This window comes from Anomaloglossus baeobatrachus, chromosome 1 (assembly GCF_048569485.1).
Source record: "Anomaloglossus baeobatrachus isolate aAnoBae1 chromosome 1, aAnoBae1.hap1, whole genome shotgun sequence".
Classification (NCBI taxonomy): Eukaryota; Metazoa; Chordata; class Amphibia; order Anura; family Aromobatidae; genus Anomaloglossus; species Anomaloglossus baeobatrachus.
This window is the reverse complement of record NC_134353.1, coordinates 951,888,925-951,910,751: the sequence shown is the minus strand read 5'-3', so window position 1 is coordinate 951,910,751 and position 21,827 is coordinate 951,888,925. Positions and strand designations below refer to the sequence as shown.

The 21,827-nt window shown below is 47.5% G+C and overlaps 1 protein-coding gene across 5 annotated transcripts in view; it reads right to left on the bottom strand.

The window, feature by feature from the left end:
• The window catches only part of LOC142256961 (uncharacterized), a 404,836-nt gene that overhangs the window by 35,918 nt on the left and 347,091 nt on the right, over positions 1-21,827 (bottom strand). The window contains exons 3-5 of one of the 5 annotated variants that reach the window (XM_075328997.1): positions 9,618-9,794; positions 9,412-9,535; positions 9,263-9,330 (exon numbers count right to left, since the gene is read on the bottom strand). The exons of 3 other annotated variants lie outside the window; for them this stretch is intronic. In XM_075328997.1, the coding sequence (XP_075185112.1) occupies positions 9,263-9,330; positions 9,412-9,535; positions 9,618-9,794 (369 nt within the window). The remainder of the gene's footprint in view (positions 1-9,262; positions 9,331-9,411; positions 9,536-9,617; positions 9,795-21,827) is intronic. One more of the 5 variants, XM_075329021.1, reaches the window with a different exon arrangement.

Here is a 21,827-nt window from a genome sequence, read left to right as displayed (position 1 = left end):
TCACTTTGTAAGTGACGCACATCCGGCATCGTTAGTGACGTATTTGCGTGTAACACCTATGTGCGATCATGATTGAACGCAAAAACGTTGATCGCATACACGTCGTTCATTCCTCATATATTGTACGTGTTGTTGTATGAAACGAGTCAATTGTAACGTGTGGCACCCATCTAACAATCTTGCAAATGCAACTTTGAAACGTCATATGCTTTGGGGGGGGTGTCGTGGCACGTCATGCGTTAACGCCCTTCCCCACCAAGCTAATTTTTCGCACATGCGTTACGGCTTAATCAGTCTTTAAATGGCTTTCGCCAATGCGTTCAAACACTGCATTTATGTATGTATCTGTTACTGGTGGCGTCTTTCGTGCGTCTTTTATATTGTGTGGTGAGGGGTACGAAGGAGGACATCCCTACTTTAGGCCAAGTTCCCACACTGCATATTTTGGGGGGGATGTGCGGTGTGAACCCACTTGTCTTGGTGCAGTGGACTTTGCTCAGTAATAGGACGGTGTTTATTTTCAGACTCTGCGTGGTGATATTCGGTCATGGAGTGGCGGCATTATTTTGCAATGTATTATTGGTCTTGGTATGGTGGGTGTTGTTCAGTAACATTATGTAGTAGTATGTGTTATTTCTGACTATAAGCCGCCCCCAGCAATGTATAGGATGATGATTATGTTAGTATTTTGTCATTTTTTTTTCTTTTTTCTTATCAGGGGAGGGGGCCCTTTCAGACTTTTGCTATGGGGCCCCATGATTTCTATGTACGCCCCTGCCCGCCGACCCGGAGTCAGAGAGGATTGATCTGCCAGTCCTCCAAAACGCAGTGACAAAACACAAAAAGAATGGACATGCCGCATCTTTGTGGTCACCTCAAAGATGCAGCAAAAAAAACAAGACACGGTCAGTGAAAAATCACTGATGTGTGAGCAGACCCATTCATTATAATGGGTCTGCGTATGTCAGTAATTCTGGTACGTATAAAAAAAAAAAAAAGCACAAACGTACCAGAATCACTGACGTCTGAAACAGGCCTAAGGTAGAGGTTCAGGGCTCAGACGGAGGCCCTAAAAGAGGTGGAGGAAGCAGAAGCAGTGGAGGAAGATACATACAGAGGTTTGTAGATTTCAGGACTTGTGGAGCAACCCCTTGCCCGCCTGCCCCAGCAGCCACCAGAGTCACCCAGTGAGCGAGACGTGACGCCCCTGGCCACGCTTGCTCGTCCAGGTGTCAGTGGTGAAATGCACCCTGGCAGTCACAGAATTTTCCAGGGCAATGTTTCCTGCGACACACTGGTCTGGTTCTGGCACAGCTTTATTAGAGAAATAATGGCACCTGGAGGACTGCGACGGCCATCATAGTTTCATAGTTTCATAGTTTTTAAGGTTGAAGGGAGACTCTAAGGCGGGCTTTGCACGTTGCGACATCGCAAGCCGATGTTGCGATGTCGCACGCGATAGTCCCCGCCCCCGTCGCAGGTACGATCTCGTGTGATAGCTGGCATAGCGAAAATTATCGCTACGCCAGCTTCACATGCACTCACCTGCCCTGCGACCGTCGCTCTGGCCGCCGACCCGCCTCCTTCCTAAGGGGGCGGGTCGTGCGGCGTCATAGCGACGTCACATGGCAGGCGGCCAATAGCAGCGGAGGGGCGGAGATGAGCAGGATGTAAACATCCCGCCCACCTCCTTCCTTCCGCATATCCTACGGAAGCCGCGGTGGCGCCGGTAGGAGAAGTTCCTCGCTCCTGCGATGTGTGCTGCCGCAGGAGCGAGGAACATCGGACCGTTGCGTCAGCGTAATTATGGATTACGCTGCACCGATGATACGATTACGACGATTTTGCGCACGTTAATCGTATCATCTAGGCTTTACACACTACGATGTCGCATGCGATGCCAGATGTGCGTCACTTTCAATTTGACCCCACCGACATCGCACCTGCGATGTCGTAGTGTGCAAAGCCGCCCTAAGTCCATCTAGTTCAACCCGTAGCCTAACATGTTGATCCAGAGGAAGAGAAAAAAAACCCAATGTGTCAAACAGCTCCAATAGGGAAAAAAAATCCTTCCTGACTCCACATCCGGCAATCAGACTAGTTCCCTGGATCAACACCCTGTCATAAAATCTAATATACATAACTGGTAATATTATATTTTTCAAGAAAGGCGTCCAGGCTCTGCTTAAATGTTAGTAGTGAATCACTCATTACAACATCATACGGCAGAGAGCTCCATAGTCTCACTGCTCGTACAGTAAAGAATCCTCGTCTGTGATTATGATTAAACCTTCTTTCCTCAAGACGTAGCGGATGACCCCGTGTTCCAGTCGTAGGCCTAGGTGTAAAAAGATCTTTGGAAAGGTCTCTGTACTGTCCCCTCATATGTTTATACATTGTGATTAGATCCCCCCTAAGCCTTTGTTTTTCCAAACTAAATAACCCCAAGTTTAATAACCTGTCTTGGTGTTGCAGCCCCCCCATTCTTCTAATAATCTAGGTCGCTCTTCTATCTACCTGTAAGATTATGCTATTTATAACCTTCTATACTTTTGCTATCAAGAAAAGCATCCATTCCTCTCTTAAATTCATTCAGTGAGTTGGCCATCACCACTTCCTCAGGAAGAGAGTTCCAGAGCCTCACTGCTCTTACCGTGAAGAACCCTCTTCTATGCTGATGTAGGAATTTTCTTTCCTCCAATCGAAGAGAATGCCCCCTTGTTCTTGTCATAGTCCTTGGTACAAACAGATCATGGGAGAGATCTCTATATGGCCCTCTGATATATTTGTACATATTTATTAGGTCTCCCCTAAGTCTTCTCTTTTCTAGAGTAAATAGACCTAATTTTGATAACCTTTCCGTGTATTGTAATGCACCCACTCCACTTATTATTTTAGTAGCCCGCCTCTGAACCCTTTCAAGTTCAGTAATGTCTTTCTTGAGCACCGGCGCCCAAAATTGCACACAATACTCCAAGTGTGGTCTGACGAGTGATTTGTACAGAGGGAGAATGATGTTTTCATCTCGTGCCCCCAGACCTCTTCTAATGCATCCCATCACCCTATTTGCTTTGGTGGCAGCTGCCTAACACTGGGCACTCCAATTTAGCTTCTTATTGACGAAGATGCCCAAGTCTTTTTCCATGTCTGATTTCCCCAGCAGTTTCCCATCTAGTAGGTATTCGTAGCATCTGTTTCTCCTTCCCATGTGCAGAACCTTACACTTATCTGTGTTAAACCTCATTTGCCATTTTTCAGCCCAATTCTCCAATTTACTCAAATCCATCTGTAGTTGCAAACTGTCCTCCTTTGTGTTAACTACCTTACATAGTTTTGTATCATCTGCAAATACTGATATTTTACTCTGTAAACCATCCACCAGATCATTAATAAATATATTAAATAGTAGGGGGCCCAATACAGACCCCTGTGGCACCCCACTAGTAACCCTGGCCCAATCTGAGTATGCACCATTAATAACCACTCTTTGTTTTCTACCACTACCTACCCATCTACACACATTTTCCCCGAGCCCAAGCTTTCTCATTTACTTAGTCTTTTATGTGGGACAGTGTCAAATGCTTTACCGAAGTCGAGATAAATGACATCCAATGATTCTCCTCGGTCCATGTGAGAGCTTACATTCTCATGGAAGCTGATCAGGTTAGTTTGACAGGAGCGATCCTTCATAGATCCATGTTGATATGGAGTTAAACAATTATTAACATTGAGACATTCCATAATAGTATCCCTTAAAAACCCTTCAAACATTTTACCCACAACAGATGTTAAGCTTACCGGCCTATAGTTTCCAGGTTCCCTTTTACACCCTTTTTTGAATATTGGTACCACATTTGCTAGCCGCCAATCCAGTGGAACAGACCCAGTTTCTAAAGAATCTTTAAATAGAAGGAATAGAGGCCTGTCTATCACATTACTTAACTCCCTTAATACCCGAGGGTGAATGCCATCAGGGCCTGGTGATTTGTCAATTTTAATGTTATTAAGTCGGTTCTGCACTTCTTCCTGGGTTCGGCAGGTCATACATTAACTTTCAGAAACCGACTCTGTCCACATGGCGGTAAGGCGGCATTTCATACATCAACTTTCAGAAACCGACTCTGTCCACATGGCGGAAAGGCAGCATTTCAGTGTTCACAAAATGTGACGCCCTGGCAAAACACAGTTTCAGGCCCCCGCATAACACCTTCCCACAAAGGGTTACATCCACCTGAAATCCTAGTCACCCCCTCCCAGGGTAGGAAAGGCACACCAGTGGGCGGTACCAGGCGGATGGAGAACGCTCACCTAGGGGTCTGGAGAACCCGGGGTGGGGAACCAGTCTAACATAGACAGTACAGACAGTCAGTTAATGGGCCTGATCTTGAGAAGAAGTTCAAGTTCAAGCCACAGTGGAAAGTCGTCGGGGTTGGAGCCCCGGCGTGCTGGCTAGGTGGCAGACGGTGGTCCGTGTCTGCAGGAGACGGGAAGACGGCTGCCAGAGATCCGAGGTGGACCAGGACAGGGTTGGAGCCCGCCGGTACCGACACTGGAGAACCGACCCGGAAACTGTGCACAGAGGGGGTACTTGGACCCTGAAACCACGACCGGAACCAACGGCCTAGCTAATTAACCAATTGAGGGCAGGATTATAGGTCCTGTCCCAACCAAAGTCCCAAAAGCAGACAACAGCCCACAGCGGCAGATAGGGCATCTGCCAGGGCCCTGTAGATCCCACGGGCCAGCGTCAGCGGGCAAGTCTCCCATCAGTAGTTCTGGGAGCGGGCTTCCGTGTTCCATACCTTGGTTTACAAGTGGACTTGTCTGAATTCTTTAATCCTGAGTAAACTAACGTTCCCTGGTCAGACCGGGTGCACCGGCCCCTGCAATCACCACCTTTAGCACAGAGACACTGGGCCCCGAGGCATCCATCTCTACCCACGGAGAGGTCAACACCCAGCTGCCATTCCATCGCCTTCGGGTGTCCCACAACAGCGGCGGTGGTGCCACACTTCACCACACACCGTGGGTGGCGTCACAGACAGTTTACAGCAAATCCCGTACGAATACGTCCCTTTTATTTGAAGTGTCCGCGCGACCCCCGGGTCCGGTAGAATCCCTCGAGCCACACTGCGGATCCGGATCCAAGCAGCCCGGCTGCTGGCACGGGGGCGGCACACCTCAAATCCTGGCGTCACAAACTGGATTGTAACCCATCCACTTACCTGTGGAAGTGCGCCTTGTTCTGGACTCTCAGCAGTGCTCCGCTGCAACAATTTCTGGAAAAAAAAAAAATCGCCATTTTGCCGCCATTTTTGGGCGCGAAAAACGACAACCCAGCGTCTTTTTCCACGAGGAAGGGCGCGAAGTTGAAGCCCCGCCCCCTGGTAACAGGGTCGGAAGGAAGTAACTCCCGAGGCCGAAAAATGAAACTAAGAGACACGAAAAAGGTCTGCTCCCGGAAAACCATGGGGGAGGGTGAAGATCTGCGGCATGCGACCCGAGGAGATAAGAGACAGGGACACCAGGACTCTACCATCTTCAGTTCCTGGACACCATCTCGAGAAGATGTCTGCCCGTCCGGAAACCCGACAATGGAGGAACCAGCTCCCGGGACTGATGACTGGGTGGAAGCCGCAATGTGCCGCAAGATCCAGGCCCAGGCTAATTTCCTGCTGGCAAGATGGACGGCCAAGACGGGGAATCTGGCCGCAGCCGTCCGGGCGAGCGAAAAGGAGATGACCTCGGAGGAGCGGATAAGCGACCCACACCCCTATGTTCCACCGGAACAGGCCCAACTGGCTGAGGAGCTCGGTCTGCCCCTGTCCGCCACGTCGTCTCCCTCGCTGCCCGTACCTAGTGCCCCGCTCGGTCCGCTGCCCTAAGCTACGGCAGCGGAATCCGTTTCATCTGCCTGCGAGGACCCGGCAATGGGGTCCTCGGGCCACGAGTACGCCATCGCTCTGGCACCCGTACCAGCCCCGCGCAGGGCCAAGGCCCGGAAGACGTCTCCTCCGGCCTCGAGTCCAGCCGCAGAGATGATGACATCACCCCCGACTCCGGCAGTCCGCCCGGCCGCAACGAAGATGATGACGGCCCCAGCAGTCCGCCCGACCGCACCGGAGGCGGTGTCCACCCCGAAGTTACCCCCAACAACTGCACCGGTCGTTGCCCAGTACCCCGTCCCGGCTGTGGAGCAGCCGGGATGTACCTGCAGGGAGATTGAGGAGTCCACGGAGCAATGGAGCCCACGGCAGTATGTGAGGCCGGTTTTTAGCCGGCGCCGAGGGCATCCGTGTGGGCCACGTCGCTGAGCAGGAGAAAAAGAATGGAGCCCGTGTCCCATACTGGGAGCGACAGCAGCAACAGATAAAGAGAGAGAACGCTGCCCGGGAGAAGCGTAAGGCATAGGTGCTGGCGTGCACCTATCAGGAGAAAGACCACCTGCGGCAGGCTACTTTCCGGGTGAGGGGCCTTACCTACCAAGGACAGGTCCGGCACTTTAACCCTCAGAAAAGAAGGGGTTTCATTTACAAGCCGAGCTTGGAGGCCGAGATTTTTGTATCCCGCAGGAATGTGGCCCCCCATTTGCCTACGGGCCACCCAGACCGAGACCTGGAGCCAGGAAAGCTTGTCTCGTACACCCGACACTGTGGAGAGAGGGGGTGGTTCGCCCTGGATGTGAGAAAGTGGGTGAAGGTCGATGGAAAATTGTGCCTCCACCCCCCCTCAGCCATCTTCAACCACAGATGAGTAACGGTAGCGGTTTTCCGGCTACCCAGCAGTTGTTTACCACCGTTTCAAAAATGTTGTTGTTTTAAAAATAGACCACGGCCGAGAACTGGCAGGCCAACCCAGAAACGTTTGGGTCTTGTAAATACCCCCATCCACCTTCTTGTTACACACCGTCCAGTCTCTGGACAGGCTGATTGAAGGAAGGGCCTGCGGTGGAGGGTGCCGGCCCCTGCAATCACCAGCCTCAGCACAGAGACACTGGGCTCCGGGGCATCCATCCCTACCCACGGAGGGGTTAACCCAGCTGCCATTCCATCGCCCCCGGTTGTCCCAGAACAGCAGCGGTGTTGCCACACTTCACCACACACCGTGGGTGGCATCACAGAACGTTTACGGCAAATCCCGTACAAATACATCCCTTTTAATTGAAGTGTCCGCGAGACCCTCGGTTCCAGTAGAATCCCTCAAGCCACACTGCGGATCTGGATCCAAGCAGCCCGGCTGCTGGCACAGGGGCGGCACACAAACTGATGGACTGTGAGGGAGTCCTAGGCGGAGATGTTATGGTGGGTTGAGAAAGATGTGGTTTGCTCTGTGTCTGACATCCGTCAAAAGCACCTGGCATGTCCATTTCCGTAACAGGTGATAGGCTCTCACTCACCCTGACTGTAGTGGGAACACAAGTGGAGGGTCTTCGGCCGGAGACCTGTGTGAGACCACTTGCCACGGTAATGGAGGAGGCAGAAGCAGCAGACAGAGTTGATGTGGTGGCCGGTAGTAAGCAAGGTGTTTTAGAGCAGTAAAATTCCCAGAATAACTCATGTAGGTGGTGAATGTGCAGTTTCATTCAGGTAGAAGTCAAATTATTGAAATTTCTGCCTCTACTGATTGGGTTTTTTTTTTTAACTAAAGTTGGCAGATAATGTAAGTTGGGTCATTCTTTGCAATCTCAAAAAAAAAAAACTGCATACCCACAGCCTGAGGTTTTGGCTGAGAATGAAGCGCTTGGCGTGGTTGCATTAGTACGAGTTTGCTCAGAAAGCGGCAACGTAACCTCCTCGTCTTCCTCCTCTCCTGAGCTACTTGGCTGCATGCCTCTGGATTCACACCAAGTGGGATCTACAACCTCATCATCATCCTCACTGTTGTCCCACTCCTCGCCCTGAAAGTCCTTCTTCCTCCTCTTCCTGCCTTCACAGCACAGTACGTTAAGCGTGCTCCTCAGGTATCCGAGTTTCAACATCATCACCTCCACCCCCAGGGGATAGCGTCTGTTGGCGAGGGTCTGGACCATGCTCACACACTAATTCGTCCGGGCCCAGTTCCAATTGACAAAGACTTTGGGCATCAGTGCAGATGCTTTCCTCCTCTTGAGGGTACGCTCACACAAGCGTGAAAATCGGACGAGTGCAATGCGAGAAATTCTCGCATTGCACTCTGACCAATGTTAGGCAATGAGGTTGAGCTGTTGGTCAGCTTTTCTCGCATCCAGATTCTGGATGCGAGAAAAGAGGCAGCATGCTGCTACCGCCGTATCTCTCGCACCCATTCAAGTGAATGGATGCGAGAGATACATCGGACTGCACTCGGATGTTATCCCAGTGCAGTGCGATATACGCACAGGCTGACAGTGGAGGAGATGGGAGGATTAACCCCTCCTCTCCTCCGCAGCGCCCGCACTAAGCTTCACAGCTGTGTCCCGATCGCAAGATCGGGTTACAGTCGCATGACACTCGGCTCGCGCTCGCAGCAGAGCCTGAGCCGGGGGACATTAGCATATCGCATCCGATGCTCTCGCATCAGATGCCATACGCTCGAGTGAGTCCAGCCTGAGTCTCAGAATCTTTGGAACAAGCCTCTGATACTCAAGTGATAGAATGTGTGAACAGCTCTGCAGACTCACTCATCTGTGATTCCCCACAGTCACTGGATGGTTGGAGAGTTGTGACGCCGGGAGAACAAGAGTAATTGGGGTGCTACTTCTGAAGACTGTACTGTGTGTGATGTTGAGGAAGAGGAGGAGAGGCCACTTGATGCAGAGCTTGCTGTCCACTGTAGCACATGTTCTATCTGGCCCTCATCTACAAGTCATTCCATTGTGAGGCTGCCAAAGAAAAGGAGCGGAGTAGCCCGCCCGGTAATGGAGGCTGTCAGCTGTCTTTGGATAGGACATTCCCGTGTTTGTTCAGTAGAGCTTGCAGGAACATTAGCACCTACCCCACGTACACCTCAAACACCATGCCTATGCCTCCTTCCACCACAACCATGGGATTAACTACTCATGTTTAATGTATCTTTCCCCTCTTTTAACCAGCTGTTTCCCAACCCGAGACCCACACCTGTGTCACCTATCACTAAATTAATAATCAGTATTTACCTGATGAAATGTCAATGAGACTGGACCACAGATTTGCAATCCACCGCTCTCATTACACAAGTATAAAACATCTAATACTGGAGGAGAAAACAAGACTGAACACAAGGAGGTCACAGCCGTCTACACCTCATAGGGGAGATCTCCATCTACCTGAGGGTCCTGTGGAGGAGGAGGAGGAGCGGGACATCTCTCTGGGGTCGTCCTCGTACTGGAGAGACCTGCAGGAGACACAGACAGGACGGACATCATTATTACATACAGATAATTATAGGCCGGGTGTATTCAGTCCTGTCTATTACCTGGTGATGTGCGGGGCTGGGGCTCCTCCATCATCACCTCCTTGTACCGCTCCTTGTGTCCTTCTAGATACTCCCACTCCTCCATGGAGAAATAGACGGTGACGTCCTGACACCTTATAGGAACCTGACAACACAATGACACCATCATCACCCAGAATCCTCCAGTGCCGTCCTGTATAATGTCCCAGCATTCCCAGCAGTGTCACCTCTCCAGTCAGCAGCTCCAGCATCTTGTGGGTGAGTTCTAGGATCTTCTGGTCATTGATGTCCTCATGTATCCGGGGGTGAGGTGGAGGCCCCGGGATTGGGCTCAGGGTTCCTCCCCGTCCTTCACACACAGGGGCCTGACAGCGATCACTAGAGGTCTTCACTACTGTGTAATCCTGAGTGTGGAGACATTAATAATATCACTACAGACATTTCCAGAGTCCATCACCTCCCCGGTCATATCCTCTGTTATCCCCATAGATAATGATGTAATGTGGTGACATCAGAACCTCTCACCTCCCCGGTCATATCCTCTGTTATCCCCATAGATAATGATGTAATGTGGTGACATCAGAACCTCTCACCTCCCCGGTCATATCCTCTGTTATTCCCATAGATAATGATGTAATGTGATGACATCAGAACCTCTCACCTCCCCGGTCATATCCTCTGTTATTCCCATAGATAATGATGTAATGTGGTGACATCAGAACCTCTCACCTCCCCGGTCATATCCTCTGTTATTCCCATAGATAATGATGTAATGTGGTGACATCAGAGCCTCTCACCTCCCCGGTCATATCCTCTGTTATCCCCATAGATAATGATGTAATGTGGTGACGTCACAGCCTCTCACCTCCCCGGTCATATCCTCTGTTATTCCCATAGATAATGATGTAATGTGGTGACGTCACAGCCTCTCACCTCCCCGGTCATATCCTCTGTTATTCCCATAGATAATGATGTAATGTGGTGACGTCACAGCCTCTCACCTCCCCGGTCATATCCTCTGTTATCCCCATAGATAATGATGTAATGTGATGACATCAGAACCTCTCACCTCCCCGGTCATATCCTCTGTTATCCCCATAGATAATGATGTAATGTGATGACATCAGAACCTCTCACCTCCCCGGTCATATCCTCTGTTATTCCCATAGATAATGATGTAATGTGATGACATCAGAGCCTCTCACCTCCCCGGTCATATCCTCTGTTATCCCCATAGATAATGATGTAATGTGATGATATCAGAGCCTCTCACCTCCCAGGTCATATCCTCTGTTATTCCCATAGATAATGATGTAATGTGGTGACATCAGAACCTCTCACCTCCCCGGCCATATCCTCTGTTATTCCCATAAATAGTGAGCTAATGTGATGACATCAGAGCCTCTCACCTCCCCGGTCATATCCTCTGTTATTCCCATAGATAATGATGTAATGTGATGACATCAGAGCCTCTCACCTCCCCGGTCATATCCTCTGTTATTCCCATAGATAATGATGTAATGTGGTGACATCAGAGCCTCTCACCTCCCCGGTCATATCCTCTGTTATCTCCATAGATAATGATGTAATGTGGTGACATCAGAACCTCTCACCTCCCTGGTCATATCCTCTGTTATCCCCATAGATAATGATGTAATGTGGTGACATCAGAGCCTCTCACCTCCCCGGTCATATCCTCTGTTATCCCCATAGATAATGATGTAATGTGGTGACATCAGAGCCTCTCACCTCCCCGGTCATATCCTCTGTTATTCCCATAAATAGTGAGCTAATGTGATGACATCAGAGCCTCTCACCTCCCCGGTCATATCCTCTGTTATTCCCATAGATAATGATGTAATGTGATGACATCAGAGCCTCTCACCTCCCCGGTCATATCCTCTGTTATCTCCATAGATAATGATGTAATGTGGTGACATCAGAGCCTCTCACCTCCCCGGTCATATCCTCTGTTATCCCCATAGATAATGATGTAATGTGGTGACATCAGAGCCTCTCACCTCCCCGGTCATATCCTCTGTTATCCCCATAGATAATGATGTAATGTGATGACATCAGAGCCTCTCACCTCCCCGGTCATATCCTCTGTTATCCCCCTAGATAATGATGTAATGTGATGACATCAGAGCCTCTCAATTCCCCGGCCATATCCTCTGTTATTCCCATAGATAATGATGTAATGCAATGACATCAGACCCTCTCACCTACCTGGTCATATCCTCTGTTATTCCCATAAATAGTGAGCTAATGTGATGACATCAAAGCCTCTCACCTCCCCGGTCATATCCTCTGTTATTCCCATAGATATTGATGTAATGTGATGACATCAGAACCTCTCACCTCCCCGGTCATATCCTCTGTTATCCCCATAGATAATGATGTAATGTGATGACATCATAGCCTCTCACTTCCCCGGCCATATCCTCTGTTATTCCCATAGATAATGATGTAATGCGATGACATCAGACCCTCTCACCTCCCCGGTCATATCCTCTGTTATTCCCATAGATAATGATGTAATGTGATGACATACCAGCCTCTCACCTCCCCGGTCATATCCTCTGTTATCCCCATAGATAATGATGTAATGTGATGACATCATAGCCTCTCACTTCCCCGGCCATATCCTCTGTTATTCCCATAGATAATGATGTAATGCGATGACATCAGACCCTCTCACCTCCCCGGTCATATCCTCTGTTATTCCCATAGATAATGATGTAATGTGATGACATACCAGCCTCTCACCTCCCCGGTCATATCCTCTGTTAATCCCATAGATAATGATGTAATGTGATGACATCAGAGCCTCTCACCTCCCCGGTCATATCCTCTGTTATTCCCATAGATAATGATGTAATGTGGTGACATCAGAGCCTCTCACCTCCCCGGTCATATCCTCTGTTATTCCCATAGATAATGATGTATTGTGATGACATCAGAGCCTCTCACCTCCCCGGTCATATCCTCTGTTATCCCCATAGTAATGATGTAATGTGATGACATCAGAACCTCTCACCTCCCCGGTCATATCATCTGTTATCCCCATAGATAATGATGTAATGTGATGACATCAGAACCTCTCACCTCCCCGGTCATATCCTCTGTTATTCCCATAGATAATGATGTAATGTGATGACATCACAGCCTCTCACCTCCCCGGTCATATCCTCTGTTATCCCCATAGATAGTGATGTAATGTGATGACATCAGAGCCTCTCACCTCCCCGGTCATATCCTCTGTTATTCCCATAGATAGTGATGTAATGTGATGACATCAGAACCTCTCACCTCCCCGGTCATATCCTCTGTTATCCCCATAGATAATGATGTAATGTGATGACATCAGAGCCTCTCACCTCCCCGGTCATATCCTCTGTTATTCCCATAGATAATGATGTAATGTGATGACATCACAGCCTCTCACCTCCCCGGTCATATCCTCTGTTATTCCCATAGATAATGATGTAATGTGATGATATCAGAGCCTCTCACCTCCCCGGTCATATCCTCTGTTATCCCCATAGATAATGATGTAATGTGATGACATCAGAGCATCTCACCTCCCCGGTCATATCCTCTGTTATTCCCATAGATAGTGATGTAATGTGATGACATCAGAGCATCTCACCTCCCCGGTCATATCCTCTGTAATTCCCATAGATAGTGATGTAATGTGATGACATCAGAGCCTCTCACCTCCCCGGTCATATCCTCTGTTATTCCCACAGATAATGATGTAATGTGATGACATCAGAACCTCTCACTTCCCCGGCCATATCCTCTGTTATTCCCATAGATAATGATGTAATGTGATGACATCAGAACCTCTCACCTCCCCGGTCATATCCTCTGTTATTCCCATAGATAATGATGTAATGTGATGACATCAGAACCTCTCACCTCCCCGGTCATATCCTCTGTTATTCCCATAGATAATGATGTAATGTGGTGACATCAGAGCCTCTCACCTCCCCGGTCATATCCTCTGTTATTCCCATAGATAATGATGTAATGTGATGACATCAGAGCCTCTCACCTCCCCGGTCATATCCTCTGTTAATCCCATAGATAATGATGTAATGTGATGACATCAGAGCCTCTCACCTCCCCGGTCATATCCTCTGTTATTCCCATAGATAATGATGTATTGTGATGACATCAGAGCCTCTCACCTCCCCGGTCATATCCTCTGTTATTCCCATAGATAATGATGTAATATGATGACATCACAGCCTCTCACCTCCCCGGTCATATCCTCTGTTATTCCCATAGATAATGATGTAATGTGATGACATCAGAGCCTCCCACCTCCCCGGTCATATCCCCTGTTATTCCCATAGATAATGATGTAATGTGATGACATCAGAACCTCTCACCTCCCCGGTCATATCCTCTGTTATTCCCATAGATAATGATGTAATGTGATGACATCAGAAAGAACCTCTCACCTCCCCGGTCATATCCTCTGTTATTGCCATAGATAATGATGTAATATGATGACATCACAGCCTCTCACCTCCCCGGTCATATCCTCTGTTATCCCCATAGATAATGATGTAATGTGATGACATCAGAACCTCTCACCTCCCCGGTCATATCCTCTGTTATTCCCATAGATAATGATGTAATGTGATGATATCAGAGCCTCTCACCTCCCCGGTCATATCCTCTGTTATCCCCATAGATAATGATGTAATGTGATGACATCAGAGCATCTCACCTCCCCGGTCATATCCTCTGTTATTCCCATAGATAGTGATGTAATGTGATGACATCAGAGCCTCTCACCTCCCCGGTCATATCCTCTGTTATTCCCATAGATAGTGATGTAATGTGATGACATCAGAACCTCTCACTTCCCCGGCCATATCCTCTGTTATTCCCATAGATAGTGATGTAATGTGATGACATCAGAACCTCTCACTTCCCCGGCCATATCCTCTGTTATTCCCATAGATAGTGATGTAATGTGATGACATCAGAACCTCTCACTTCCCCGGCCATATCCTCTGTTATTCCCATAGATAATGATGTAATGTGATGATATCAGAGCCTCTCACCTCCCCGGTCATATCCTCTGTTATCCCCATAGATAATGATGTAATGTGATGACATCAGAGCATCTCACCTCCCCGGTCATATCCTCTGTTATTCCCATAGATAGTGATGTAATGTGATGACATCAGAGCCTCTCACCTCCCCGGTCATATCCTCTGTTATTCCCATAGATAGTGATGTAATGTGATGACATCAGAACCTCTCACTTCCCCGGCCATATCCTCTGTTATTCCCATAGATAGTGATGTAATGTGATGACATCAGAACCTCTCACTTCCCCGGCCATATCCTCTGTTATTCCCATAGATAGTGATGTAATGTGATGACATCAGAACCTCTCACCTCCCCGGTCATATCCTCTGTTATTCCCACAGATAATGATGTAATGTGATGACATCAGAACCTCTCACTTCCCCGGCCATATCCTCTGTTATTCCCATAGATAGTGATGTAATGTGATGACATCAGAACCTCTCACCTCCCCGGTCATATCCTCTGTTATTCCCATAGATAATGATGTAATGTGATGACATCAGAGCCTCTCACCTCCCCGGTCATATCCTCTGTTATCCCCATAGATAATGATGTAATGTGGTGACGTCACAGCCTCTCACCTCCCCGGTCATATCCTCTGTTATTCCCATAGATAATGATGTAATGTGATGACATCAGAGCCTCTCACCTCCCCGGTCATATCCTCTGTTATCCCCATAGATAATGATGTAATGTGATGACATCAGAGCCTCTCACCTCCCCGGTCATATCCTCTGTTATTCCCAAAGATAATGATGTAATGTGATGACATCAGAACCTCTCACCTCCCCGGTCATATCCTCTGTTATCCCCATAGATAATGATGTAATGTGATGACATCAGAGCCTCTCACCTCCCCGGTCATATCCTCTGTTATTCCCATAGATAATGATGTATTGTGATGACATCAGAGCCTCTCACCTCCCCGGTCATATCCTCTGTTATTCCCATAGATAATGATGTAATGTGATGACATCACAGCCTCTCACCTCCCCGGTCATATCCTCTGTTATTCCCATAGATAATGATGTAATGTGATGACATCAGAGCCTCTCACCTCCCCGGTTATATCCTCTGTTATTCCCATAGATAATGATGTAATGTGATGACGTCAGAGCCTCTCACCTCCCCGGTCATATCCTCTGTTATTCCCATAGATAATGATGTAATGTGGTGACATCAGAGCCTCTCACCTCCCCGGTCATATCCTCTGTTATTCCCATAGATAATGATGTAATGTGATGACATCAGAACCTCTCACCTCCCCGGTCATATCCTCTGTTATCCCCATAGATAATGATGTAATGTGATGACATCAGAGCCTCTCACCTCCCCGGTCATATCCTCTGTTATCCCCATAGATAATGATGTAATGTGATGATATCAGAACCTCTCACCTCCCCGGTCATATCCTCTGTTATCCCCATAGATAATGATGTAATGTGATGACATCACAGCCTCTCACCTCCCCGGTCATATCCTCTGTTATTCCCATAGATAATGATGTAATGTGGTGACGTCACAGCCTCTCACCTCCCCGGTCATATCCTCTGTTATTCCCATAGATAATGATGTAATGTGATGACATCAGAACCTCTCACCTCCCCGGTCATATCCTCTGTTATCCCCATAGATAATGATGTAATGTGATGACATTAGAGCCTTTCACCTCCCCGGTCATATCCTCTGTTATCCCCATAGATAATGATGTAATGTGATGACATCAGAGCCTCTCACCTCCCCGGCCATATCCTCTGTTATTCCCATAGATAGTGATGTAATGTGATGACATCAGAACCTCTCACCTCCCCGGTCATATCCTCTGTTATCCCCATAGATAATGATGTAATGTGATGACATCAGAGCCTCTCACCTCCCCGGTCATATCCTCTGTTATCCCCATAGATAATGATGTAATGTGATGACATCAGAACCTCTCACCTCCCCGGTCATATCCTCTGTTATTCCCATAGATAATGATGTAATGTGATGATATCAGAGCCTCTCACCTCCCCGGTCATATCCTCTGTTATCCCCATAGATAATGATGTAATGTGATGACATCAGAGCATCTCACCTCCCCGGTCATATCCTCTGTTATTCCCATAGATAGTGATGTAATGTGATGACATCAGAGCCTCTCACCTCCCCGGTCATATCCTCTGTTATTCCCATAGATAGTGATGTAATGTGATGACATCAGAACCTCTCACTTCCCCGGCCATATCCTCTGTTATTCCCATAGATAGTGATGTAATGTGATGACATCAGAACCTCTCACTTCCCCGGCCATATCCTCTGTTATTCCCATAGATAGTGATGTAATGTGATGACATCAGAACCTCTCACCTCCCCGGTCATATCCTCTGTTATTCCCACAGATAATGATGTAATGTGATGACATCAGAACCTCTCACTTCCCCGGCCATATCCTCTGTTATTCCCATAGATAGTGATGTAATGTGATGACATCAGAACCTCTCACCTCCCCGGTCATATCCTCTGTTATTCCCATAGATAATGATGTAATGTGATGACATCAGAGCCTCTCACCTCCCCGGTCATATCCTCTGTTATCCCCATAGATAATGATGTAATGTGGTGACGTCACAGCCTCTCACCTCCCCGGTCATATCCTCTGTTATTCCCATAGATAATGATGTAATGTGATGACATCAGAGCCTCTCACCTCCCCGGTCATATCCTCTGTTATCCCCATAGATAATGATGTAATGTGATGACATCAGAGCCTCTCACCTCCCCGGTCATATCCTCTGTTATTCCCATAGATAATGATGTATTGTGATGACATCAGAGCCTCTCACCTCCCCGGTCATATCCTCTGTTATTCCCATAGATAATGATGTAATGTGATGACATCACAGCCTCTCACCTCCCCGGTCATATCCTCTGTTATTCCCATAGATAATGATGTAATGTGATGACATCAGAGCCTCTCACCTCCCCGGTCATATCCTCTGTTATTCCCATAGATAATGATGTAATGTGGTGACATCAGAGCCTCTCACCTCCCCGGTCATATCCTCTGTTATTCCCATAGATAATGATGTAATGTGATGACATCAGAACCTCTCACCTCCCCGGTCATATCCTGTTATCCCCATAGATAATGATGTAATGTGATGACATCAGAGCCTCTCACCTCCCCGGTCATATCCTCTGTTATCCCCATAGATAATGATGTAATGTGATGATATCAGAACCTCTCACCTCCCCGGTCATATCCTCTGTTATCCCCATAGATAATGATGTAATGTGATGACATCACAGCCTCTCACCTCCCCGGTCATATCCTCTGTTATTCCCATAGATAATGATGTAATGTGGTGACGTCACAGCCTCTCACCTCCCCGGTCATATCCTCTGTTATTCCCATAGATAATGATGTAATGTGATGACATCAGAACCTCTCACCTCCCCGGTCATATCCTCTGTTATCCCCATAGATAATGATGTAATGTGATGACATTAGAGCCTTTCACCTCCCCGGTCATATCCTCTGTTATCCCCATAGATAATGATGTAATGTGATGACATCAGAGCCTCTCACCTCCCCGGCCATATCCTCTGTTATTCCCATAGATAGTGATGTAATGTGATGACATCAGAACCTCTCACCTCCCCGGTCATATCCTCTGTTATCCCCATAGATAATGATGTAATGTGATGACATCAGAGCCTCTCACCTCCCCGGTCATATCCTCTGTTATCCCCATAGATAATGATGTAATGTGATGACATCAGAGCCTCTCACCTCCCCGGTCATATCCTCTGTTATTCCCATAGATAATGATGTAATGTGGTGACATCACAGCCTCTCACCTCCCCGGTCATATCCTCTGTTATTCCCATAGATAATGATGTAATGTGGTGACGTCAGAACCTCTCACCTCCCCGGTCATATCCTCTGTTATTCCCATAGATAATGATGTAATGTGATGACATCAGAGCCTCTCACCTCCCCGGTCATATCCTCTGTTATCCCCATAGATAATGATGTAATGTGATGACATCAGAACCTCTCACCTCCCCGGTCATATCCTCTGTTATGCCCATAGATAATGATGTAATGTGATGACATCAGAGCCTCTCACCTCCCCGGTCATATCCTCTGTTATTCCCATAGATAATGATGTATTGTGATGACATCAGAGCCTCTCACCTCCCCGGTCATATCCTCTGTTATTCCCACAGATAATGATGTAATGTGATGACATCAGAACCTCTCACCTCCCCGGTCATATCCTCTGTTATCCCCATAGATAATGATGTAATGTGATGACATCAGAGCCTCTCACCTCCCCGGTCATATCCTCTGTTATCCCCATAGATAATGATGTAATGTGATGACATCAGAGCCTCTCACCTCCCCGATCATATCCTCTGTTATTCCCACAGATAATGATGTAATGTGATGACATCAGAGCCTCTCACCTCCCCGGTCATATCCTCTGTTATTCCCACAGATAATGATGTAATGTGATGACATCAGAACCTCTCACCTCCCCGGTCATATCCTCTGTTATCCCCATAGATAATGATGTAATGTGATGACATCAGAGCCTCTCACCTCCCCGGTCATATCCTCTGTTATTCCCATAGATAATGATGTAATGTGATGACATCAGAGCCTCTCACCTCCCCGGTCATATCCTCTGTTATTCCCATAGATAATGATGTATTGTGATGACATCAGAGCCTCTCACCTCCCCGGTCATATCCTCTGTTATTCCCACAGATAATGATGTAATGTGATGACATCAGAACCTCTCACCTCCCCGGTCATATCCTCTGTTATTCCCATAGATAATGATGTAATGTGATGACATCAGAGCCTCTCACCTCCCCGGTCATATCCTCTGTTATCCCCATAGATAATGATGTAATGTGATGACATCAGAGCCTCTCACCTCCCCGGTCATATCCTCTGTTATTCCCAAAGATAATGATGTAATGTGATGACATCAGAACCTCTCACCTCCCCGGTCATATCCTCTGTTATCCCCATAGATAATGATGTAATGTGATGACATCAGAGCCTCTCACCTCCCCGGTCATATCCTCTGTTATTCCCATAGATAATGATGTATTGTGATGACATCAGAGCCTCTCACCTCCCCGGTCATATCCTCTGTTATTCCCATAGATAATGATGTAATGTGATGACATCACAGCCTCTCACCTCCCCGGTCATATCCTCTGTTATTCCCATAGATAATGATGTAATGTGATGACATCAGAGCCTCTCACCTCCCCGGTTATATCCTCTGTTATTCCCATAGATAATGATGTAATGTGATGACGTCAGAGCCTCTCACCTCCCCGGTCATATCCTCTGTTATTCCCATAGATAATGATGTAATGTGGTGACATCAGAGCCTCTCACCTCCCCGGTCATATCCTCTGTTATTCCCATAGATAATGATGTAATGTGATGACATCAGAACCTCTCACCTCCCCGGTCATATCCTCTGTTATCCCCATAGATAATGATGTAATGTGATGACATCAGAGCCTCTCACCTCCCCGGTCATATCCTCTGTTATCCCCATAGATAATGATGTAATGTGATGATATCAGAACCTCTCACCTCCCCGGTCATATCCTCTGTTATCCCCATAGATAATGATGTAATGTGATGACATCACAGCCTCTCACCTCCCCGGTCATATCCTCTGTTATTCCCATAGATAATGATGTAATGTGGTGACGTCACAGCCTCTCACCTCCCCGGTCATATCCTCTGTTATTCCCATAGATAATGATGTAATGTGATGACATCAGAACCTCTCACCTCCCCGGTCATATCCTCTGTTATCCCCATAGATAATGATGTAATGTGATGACATTAGAGCCTTTCACCTCCCCGGTCATATCCTCTGTTATCCCCATAGATAATGATGTAATGTGATGACATCAGAGCCTCTCACCTCCCCGGCCATATCCTCTGTTATTCCCATAGATAGTGATGTAATGTGATGACATCAGAACCTCTCACCTCCCCGGTCATATCCTCTGTTATCCCCATAGATAGTGATGTAATGTGATGACATCAGAGCCTCTCACCTCCCCGGTCATATCCTCTGTTATCCCCATAGATAATGATGTAATGTGATGACATCAGAGCCTCTCACCTCCCCGGTCATATCCTCTGTTATTCCCATAGATAATGATGTAATGTGATGATATCAGAGCCTCTCACCTCCCCGGTCATATCCTCTGTTATCCCCATAGATAATGATGTAATGTGATGACATCAGAGCATCTCACCTCCCCGGTCATATCCTCTGTTATTCCCATAGATAGTGATGTAATGTGATGACATCAGAGCCTCTCACCTCCCCGGTCATATCCTCTGTTATTCCCATAGATAGTGATGTAATGTGATGACATCAGAACCTCTCACTTCCCCGGCCATATCCTCTGTTATTCCCATAGATAGTGATGTAATGTGATGACATCAGAACCTCTCACTTCCCCGGCCATATCCTCTGTTATTCCCATAGATAGTGATGTAATGTGATGACATCAGAACCTCTCACCTCCCCGGTCATATCCTCTGTTATTCCCACAGATAATGATGTAATGTGATGACATCAGAACCTCTCACTTCCCCGGCCATATCCTCTGTTATTCCCATAGATAGTGATGTAATGTGATGACATCAGAACCTCTCACCTCCCCGGTCATATCCTCTGTTATTCCCATAGATAATGATGTAATGTGATGACATCAGAGCCTCTCACCTCCCCGGTCATATCCTCTGTTATCCCCATAGATAATGATGTAATGTGGTGACGTCACAGCCTCTCACCTCCCCGGTCATATCCTCTGTTATTCCCATAGATAATGATGTAATGTGATGACATCAGAGCCTCTCACCTCCCCGGTCATATCCTCTGTTATTCCCATAGATAATGATGTATTGTGATGACATCAGAGCCTCTCACCTCCCCGGTCATATCCTCTGTTATTCCCATAGATAATGATGTAATGTGATGACATCACAGCCTCTCACCTCCCCGGTCATATCCTCTGTTATTCCCATAGATAATGATGTAATGTGATGACATCACAGCCTCTCACCTCCCCGGTCATATCCTCTGTTATTCCCATAGATAATGATGTAATGTGATGACATCAGAGCCTCTCACCTCCCCGGTTATATCCTCTGTTATTCCCATAGATAATGATGTAATGTGATGACGTCAGAGCCTCTCACCTCCCCGGTCATATCCTCTGTTATTCCCATAGATAATGATGTAATGTGGTGACATCAGAGCCTCTCACCTCCCCGGTCA